An 8,395-nucleotide genomic window follows, 5' to 3' on the forward strand; every position below is an offset into this window, starting at 1 on the left:
CACAGGTCAAATCCAGCCCTCCACCTGTTTTTGTAAGTAAAATTTCATGGTAAATAAATTATAAATAAAGTTTTTCCATTATTTACAATTTATGTGGCTGCTTTTGCACTACAGTGGCAGAGCTATCTGGCTCTTTACAGAATAAGTTTCCTGGCCTGCTGAAAACGAGTTTCAGGATTTGAGGTCTTGGTGGTGGCTAAGGCTAGAGTAACAGTGAGATGTGAGGAATAGCTAGACAAGCCAATCGTATGGGTGAAAGGTGGAGATGGAGGTCACTGGGACAGACGTTAAGGAACCCCATACCACGGACACCATGAGAGTGATTAGCAAGAATGCTAGAATTCCCTAACTGTGACACAGGGGATGTGGGGAAGTAGAAGGCTGAAATTCTAGAAGAAAGGGGCCCAGCTGCCTGTGTAGCCTTCAGGAGAATCAGAGAAGCGGGGGACATAAACATGCGGAAAAGTTGCGAGATGTCCCCCTCCAAGTCTGTAACCCCAGGGAAAGGAAGCAAGGTGTTTACTGACCCCCTAGTCTCATGAGTACCTCCTGACTCCACCACCCTCCTGTGAATAGCACTGGGGAGAAGATGAGCATGGTTTGTATGTGGGTGGTTGGGGGAGGGGGTCACAAGTGCTCAGTGTTCCGGTAAATGTACACATGAGAATATGGGGTCCCGTGTGCCCTGTACATCAGGGTTCAGAAGAATGCGCGGTGGAAGCAGCTCTTGGGAGATAGCTAGGGAAGTGAGGAGGACCGGGCTGAGGCGGTGAGGAATAGACCCTGCCAGCTCCTCACATCCAGGTGAGCCTGGATGGTTTGGGCAAAATTCCCAGGTGTCCCCTCTGAGCCTGGGTACCACACTGAAGAGTGAGGACAATGTGCCATTTTTATGAGGAAACTCTCCAGCTCCCCTAAAACCAAATTCTAGTCTTCCTGGGATGGCAGTGGCGAGCAGATGCATCTCTGAGGTCCTGTGGCCCTTCCCATGCGGACGCTGTTCCTGTTACGGTGCTGATACAGCCTTGGCGGACTGGGGTTCATCCAATCAACTCAAATTTCTTTTGGAGTCACAGTCATCCAGATGATAGATTTTAGAGACAAGGAGGCTGTGCGGTGGACCTGACTCGAGGAGGGATGACCTCGTCCTCTCCCTAGTCCACTAACTACCTTGGCATTTTCAGATATTCGATTTCTGTTTGTTTTCAAAACAGAATAACACTGTGTTTCTGATTGTAAAAGGGTAATTTTTTTGGTGAGTGGAAAGTTTCTTTGTAAACTCCCTAAATTCTGTGAAAGGGAAAAGAATAAGTTAGGTTGCTGGAGAGGCTGTGCCAAGGTATGAGAACCTCTGCGTGTGGCCGGGCGCGGTGGCTCACGCCTGTAATCCTAGCTCTCTGGGAGGCCGAGGCAGGCAGATTGTTTGAGCTCAGGAGTTCGAAACCAGCCTGAGCAAGAGCGAGACCCCGTCTCTACTAAAAATAGAAAGAAAGTAATCGGACAACTAAAACTATATAGAAAAAATTAGCCGGGCATGGTGGCACATGCCTGTAGTCCCAGCTACTCGGGAGGCTGAGGCAGAGGATCGCTTGAGCCCAGGAGTTTGAGGTTGCTGTGAGCTAGGATGACGCCACGGCACTCACTCTAGCCTGGGCAACAGAATGAGACCCTGTCTCAAAAAAAAAAAAAAAAAGAACCTCTTCGTGTTTTGCCTCCTGCTCCCCTCTCTGTGTTCCTGTTGGTGGCCCCCAGGCAGTATTTACAAAATGACAAGTCACCCTCGCTGGGTCATAAGCCCATGGCTCAGTTGCCTTCTCAACCCATTAGGGGCAGCTCCCCCAGGCAGGGAAGGGACGGGGACTCCACAGGCTCACCACTGCAGCCCTAATTCACTTTCTTCTCCACTGCCTTGCTCTGCAGGGATATTCCCTTAACAGATACCACCCCCCTCCAGTTCAAGGCTATGAGCTCAGCAAGCTCAGACACCAGCAGCGGGGGCCAGGATCTTGCCCTAACGGTTTCCAGCTCAAGCAAATAGAGTTTCTCAACGGGCGGCTCCCAGAAGTGCCCCTGATTGGAAAGCAGACACCATCACCACCAGTACTTGTCCTCCCAGGACTCTGGCCAAGATTTCCAGAACCACCTGCTGGAAGCAGGCAGCTTCAGAGCTGGGGTGTCCCCAGGAGCGTGCATCACAGAAGTCCGGGGTTCCAGAGAGGGTTCCAGCATCCTTCGCCACGTGGCAGGATTCTGCCATGGAGAGGTGTTGATAGGCTTTCCTCGCATTTCCAGGAACTGAGTATCAGCCAGGATCAGGAACAAAGGATCTTAAAGCTCTTGGAGGAGCTTGGGGAAGGGAAGGCCACCACAGCACATGATCTGGCTGGGAAACTCAGGTCCCCAAAGAAGGAAGTCAATCGAGTTTTATACTCTCTGGCAAAGAAGGGTAAGCTACATCAGGAGGCAGGAACGCCTCCTTTGTGGAGATTTGCGGCCTCGGCTCAGGCTGAGAACCAGCAGAGCAGAGTAGTGAAATTAGACGGTCAGAGCCAGGGAGCCCCGGACTCAGACCCTAGTTTGGAAACTGAAGACAGAAACGCCACATCTGTCTTGGAAGATCTTCCTGATCCTTTTGACATGGCCGAAATCAAGGAGAAAATCTGTGACTACCTATTTAATGTGTCCGACTCCTCTGCCCTGAATTTGGCTAAAAATATTGGCTTCAGCAAGGCCAGAGATGTGAATGCTGTTCTGATTGACTTGGAAAGGCAGGGGGATGTGTACAGGCAAGGGACAACCCCTCCCATATGGTATTTGACGGACAAGAAGCGAGAGAGGATGCAAATGAAGAGAAACACGAACAGTTTTCCTGAAACTACTGTAGCACCCATCCCTGAGACCAAAAGAAACACAGAGTTCCCCGCCTGTAACTTACCGACATCAAACGCCTCAAATAACGTAACCACAGAAAAAGTGGAGAATGGGCAGGCACCTGTCAGAAAGTTACAAGACAGGCAAGTGGCCAGACCAGAACCAATAAAACTGAAACCACCTGTTCATAACAATGGCCCCTCAAGAGCAGGGTATGTTGACTTTGAAAATGGCCAGTGGGCCACAGATGACATCCCAGATGACTTGAATAGCATCCGTGCACCACCAGGTGAGTTTCGGGCCATCATGGAGATGCCCTCCTTCTACAGCCATGGCTTGCCACGGTGCTCAACCTACAAGAAACTGACAGAGTGCAAGCTGAAGAACCCCGTCAGCGGGCTGTTAGAGTATGCTCAGTTCACTAGTGAGACCTGTGAGTTCAACCTGATAGAGCAGAGTGGACCATCCCATGAACCTCGGTAAGAGACCACCCAGGAACTGCACCTAGGGTTGGGGTCCCGTGCTCTTGCTCCTGACAGAGTCTCAGCTGACTCATGAGCTGTGCCATTTGGTGGCCCCTGTCTTCTCCCTCCTCTTCTCTGCCTTTTAGCTAAATCACCTTTGATTGACCCTTTTCCAGTTGTTGATCAGGCAGTATAGACCTTGGACCAGCCAGAATCGTGGCTGAGCAAGGGGGAGGTTGACGCTGTTGGCCGAAATGAAATTTCTTTCGGAGTGATTGGCTTTCATGCATCAATGTCATGCCTACCTCCCAAGGCCAGAGGTAGTGAAGACTTAACTCCCCAACCCCTTCTGTGAGCCATCCCCTTCTCCCCGAGCTAAGTTTCTGAGAGAGGTACAGGAACAGGTGGGTTGGGGCAGGTTGCATACACAGAGTGAGGGTGGGTTGTGCTGCTAAGCAGCAGCAGGTCCAGAATCCCCTCTCTGCACAGACTCCTGGGGGGAAGGATGGTGTAGAGCATGCACGCCTGCCTGCCTGCCTGTTGAAGGTGGTGGTTCTAATTTTACACACCTCCTCTGCACAGATGGGCGGGCTAGCACTTGCTGCTGCTTCTGAGCTGTGAAATCAGAGATTACCTCACTCAGACAGCTGGCTGGGCCCTGCACTCCAGGGTCCTATAGGCCAGTGGACAGATTGAGGAAGACAGGTGGGCCCAGAAAGGAGTCGCCAAAGGGCCTAGCAGAGAGCTGAAACCCCTGAAGCTCAGGGCCTGCAAGCTGCAGCTAAAGAGAGCCATGAGGATGACCGAGAATTTCACTAACCTTTATGTTTACTCAGGTTCTAGGGGTGAGAATTCCTGGCTGTGATCCTTACGCCTTATCTTGACTATCTTAATGACACCAAGTTGGCATTGCAGGAGAGCTGTTAAGAAAAGGGGGTGTATCTGTCCAAAGGCTGGCAGGACCAGAACTGTTTTCTGTTTGGCGTGGAGACTGGATGGCTGTCATTCTCCATCATTCTCTTTGTTTTCCCTCCCTAGAGTTGGGGGAAAGCAGTGGGTTTTGAGGGTCATCATCCTTTGGACTCCACCTATAAGAAACATTGATGCTATGTTCAACTATTTCAAAAGACCTAGGCAATAAGAAATTTGACCTACTTTTCTAAATGAAATCCTAGATTGAGCAAAGAGCTGAACAAATTTGAAAGCTTGAACAAAGGAGGCCTGAGCTAAGTCCAGAGACCTAGAAATAATGCTTTTTTATTTTCTACATAACAAAGGACAATTCCTTTCATCTCAGGCTTGGGACAATTAGAGCTATAAAATGACTCATAACAAACTCTAAGAGTGATATATGTCTAAGGCTGGATTAGGGACAAAACGGGCCCCTGAAAAATGGCAGGTGTGCGATCCCTGAAGGTGGCTGGGGAGTGTGAGACTGGGCTATAAGGGGCTTCACTAGAGACTGGGCTTCACTATCTTTTAGGACCTTTCCTCAAGGAGGCCAGTCTCCCAAAATTGCTTTAGGAGGAAGGCCTTTGGTTGCTAACAAGACTGTAATGGCGATTTTAGCTCATCATTTTTTCGATGGGCTTTATAGTGATTCACTGTTAAGAGATAGTGGGTTTCCCCCGAGCTCATTTCATATCACCTGTGGCTCTGTTTGCTCTGCTGAGCTACTTGCGGGGGAGTCACTGGCTGCTTTGTTTCCCCAAAAAAGGGACAGGCTGGGCCTCCAAAGGCATAGGAGTTCCTTGGCTTACCCTCCATCTCCTCCCCAGGTCAAAAAGCCCTCTAGTGTAGCAAGGAATTCCAGGGTGAAGATCTCTTTGGAGAGGGCAGAAGGCATGGCTTAGACTCGTGTTCACGCATCTAATCACTTTCCGTCAAGATTTAAATTCCAGGTTGTCATCAGTGGCCGAGAGTTTCCCCCAGCAGAAGCTGGCAGCAAGAAAGTGGCCAAGCAGGATGCAGCTATGAAAGCCATGACAATTCTGCTTAGGGAAGCCAAAGCCAAGGACAGTGGAAAATCAGAAGAATCAACCCTCTATTCCACAGAAAAAGAATCAGAGAAGGTAGATGTCCCGCGCTCTGGAAGGGTGTCAGTTCGCTTTCAATCCTGTGTCAGGATTTTAACTGACCTTCCCAGCCTAAACAGCTGACACTTTCTTGGGGTCAGCTTCCCACTCTCCTTCTACTCCACCTCACAAGCCCACCTTTCTTCCTCTCATACCCAGCTGCTCTTTTTGCCCCCTTTCCTAGCATAACTGGATTTACAGAATTTCCGAGTTGAAAGAGACCTGAAAGATGATCGAGTCCAGTCTCCTCTCTTGGAAAATGAGAAATGGGAGCCAGAGCATTTAACTAACTTATGCTTTGCTGCAATGCCTAGAAAATCCCCCAACGGCCCCTTCTGCTTTGCAAAGCCAGCCCCTTAACATTTAGTTACTCAGAAGAAATTCTGCCATCCCCTTCCCCTCTTCCATGATGGACTAACTAGTGTTTTCTTAGTTTTGTTTTCTTCTTGTTTCATCTCCTCCAGACTGCAGAGTCCCAGCCCACCACTCCTTCAACAATATCCTCATTTTCTGGGAAGAGCCCTGTCACTACATTGCTTGAGTGCATGCACAAATTGGGGAGCTCCTGTGAATTCCGTCTCCTATCCAAAGAAGGCCCTGCCCATGACCCCAAGTATGTCCCTGTGTCACGTATCTCTGCTGAGGTTTTTGCAAAAAGAAAAAGACACATTTTCCTCCTTGTCTTCTCAGAGATGGCCAGTTATTTCACTGAGCAATTCTTTCTGTTTCAAAATGGAGAAAGCAGGGCCGTGAGGGCCTGAGTGCTGCTCATGGAGCAGAGAATCTGGGATTAGGAATTAAAGGAACCAAGCACTAGGGAAGTCCATGGCTTGGAGGTTACTGTTGATGGGACAAACAGGTACCGGACCTGAGAAGCTCTCTATTTGTGGGTCTGTAGACTTAGATGTTCAAGAGAAGGGTTCTTGGAGGAGGTAGAACTAGGCTGATGCTTAAATGTCGAAAGGGGTCAGCCAGGCTAAGAGACACGGAGGGCAGGAGGTGGGTGAAGGGCACTGGCTATTCAAGGCAGGCGTGACTGCGTGAGAAGTGACTACACAAAGGTGATGTGTGTGAGGACGCTACAAGTAGGAAAGGCCGACAGGCTGACAAAGGCTAGCAGTCTCCTCAGTCAAAACCATTTAATCCTTCTGCTCTCTTCATCTCCTGTCAGGTTCCAATACTGTGTTGCAGTGGGAGCCCAAACTTTCCCCACCGTGAGTGCCCCCAGCAAGAAAGTGGCAAAGCAGATGGCCGCAGAGGAAGCCATGAAGGCCCTGCATGGGGAGGCGACCAACTCCGCAGCTTCTGATAACCAGGTGGGCTTGTCTTCCTACTCAAAAGATACGGGTCGTTTTTAGCAACAGGCCATTTAGGATTGCCTATGAGTCCCTGGTAGTTTCCTTGAGTGTTTATGATTCCTCTTTGTTTGATTAATTTTCCTTTAGCCTGGAGGTACGAACACGGAATCACTGGATAACTTGGAATCTGTAATGCCCAGCAAGGTCAGGAGGATTGGCGAGCTCGTCAGATACCTGAACACCAACCCGGTGGGCGGCCTACTAGAGTACGCCCGCTCCCATGGCTTTGCTGCCGAATTCAAGTTGGTTGACCAGTCCGGACCTCCTCACGAGCCCAAGTGAGTGTCCCAGTCTTGGCTACAGCCACGTGTCACCGGGTGGGGGTGGCTTGTAACCCAGGGGAAAAAAGGATATGCATTAGCTATGAATGACAGAAGGGAAACAAGTCCAGCCCTGTCTCCACAGCCTGTTAGAAGACATTGGATTAGTCATCTAGAGGATATAATCACTCTTCCAGTGAGCATGATCCTTTTTAATTTTTTAACTAATTTTGATTTTTAAAGGAATATATATGTACGTAGAAAAACATTCAAACTGATTGAAAAAGTATACAATGAGAAGTCTCATTTCTATCCCAGACTTCTAATTTCCTTCCCCAGACCCATTGCTTAATGACAGGGATACCTACATTCTGGGAAATGAGTCATTAGGGGATTTCATCCTTGTGCACATGACAGAGCGTACTCCCACAAACCCAGATGGCACGTCCTACTACACACCTAGCCTGTGCGGTACAGCCTGTTGCTCCTAGGCTACAAACCTCTACAGCAGCTTGCTGTACTGAATACTGTAGGCAACTGTAACACAATGGTAAGTATTTGTGTATCTAAACTTACCTAAACATAGAAAAAGTATGGTAAAAATACAGTATAAAAGATAAAAAATGGTACACCTGTGTAGTTGCTCTGAGTGAGTGAGTAGTAAGTGAATGTGAAAGCCTAGAACATTCTGTACACTTTATAAACACTGTCCACTTAGGCTACACTAAATTTATAAAAAAATTTCTTTTTGTCTTTAAAGTAACCTCAGCTTACTGTAACTTTTTTACTTTATAAATTTTCAAATTTTTTTTAACTTTTTGACTCCTGTAGTAACACTTAGCTTCAAACGAACACATTATACAGCTCTACAAAATATTCTTGCTTCATATCCATGTTCTATAAGCTTTTTTCTATTTTTAAAATATTCTGTACTGTGATTACATCACTTCTATAACAGAGAAATAAAACAGAAAGGAAGTGCCCTGTAGAACTCAGATGGGCACCTGGTGCTCCTCTCCGACGACCCCTGAAGCCCCTTCTGTTTGGCTAAACGCCTGACGCTTCCCCTCGGGTGAACGAGTGGGGCAGCCGCCTTCGCCAGCCCCGGCGGCCCGCTCCCGGCCGGAAACCGCCGTCACTGGGCTCTCAACTTGTCTCTGTCCAGGAGGAGAACATCTGCCTGCACTGGGCCGCGTTCTCCGGCTGCGTGGACATAGCCGAGATCCTGCTGGCTGCCAAGTGTGATCTCCACGCCGTGAACATCCACGGAGACTCGCCCCTGCACATCGCTGCCCGGGAGAATCGCTACGACTGTGTCGTGTGAGTGCGGCACCGCCGCTGCGCCGGGCTGTTGCCACCTGCCCTCG

General features: G+C 49.0%; 1 protein-coding gene across 3 annotated transcripts in view; it reads left to right on the forward strand.

Moving 5' to 3' along the window:
• Positions 1-8,395, forward strand: part of ADAR (adenosine deaminase, RNA-specific) — a 45,331-nt gene that overhangs the window by 23,956 nt on the left and 12,980 nt on the right. For all 3 annotated transcript variants that reach the window (XM_012658877.1, XM_012658875.1, XM_012658874.1), the window contains exons 2-6: positions 1,921-3,350; positions 5,224-5,407; positions 5,875-6,023; positions 6,582-6,726; positions 6,856-7,046. In XM_012658877.1, coding sequence (XP_012514331.1) covers positions 2,638-3,350; positions 5,224-5,407; positions 5,875-6,023; positions 6,582-6,726; positions 6,856-7,046 — 1,382 coding nt within the window. In that variant the 5' untranslated portion in view covers positions 1,921-2,637. The remainder of the gene's footprint in view (positions 1-1,920; positions 3,351-5,223; positions 5,408-5,874; positions 6,024-6,581; positions 6,727-6,855; positions 7,047-8,395) is intronic.

The sequence above is a fragment of the Propithecus coquereli genome, unplaced genomic scaffold (genome assembly GCF_000956105.1).
Source record: "Propithecus coquereli isolate 6110/MARCELLA unplaced genomic scaffold, Pcoq_1.0 Scaffold59, whole genome shotgun sequence".
Lineage (NCBI taxonomy): Eukaryota > Metazoa > Chordata > Mammalia > Primates > Indriidae > Propithecus > Propithecus coquereli.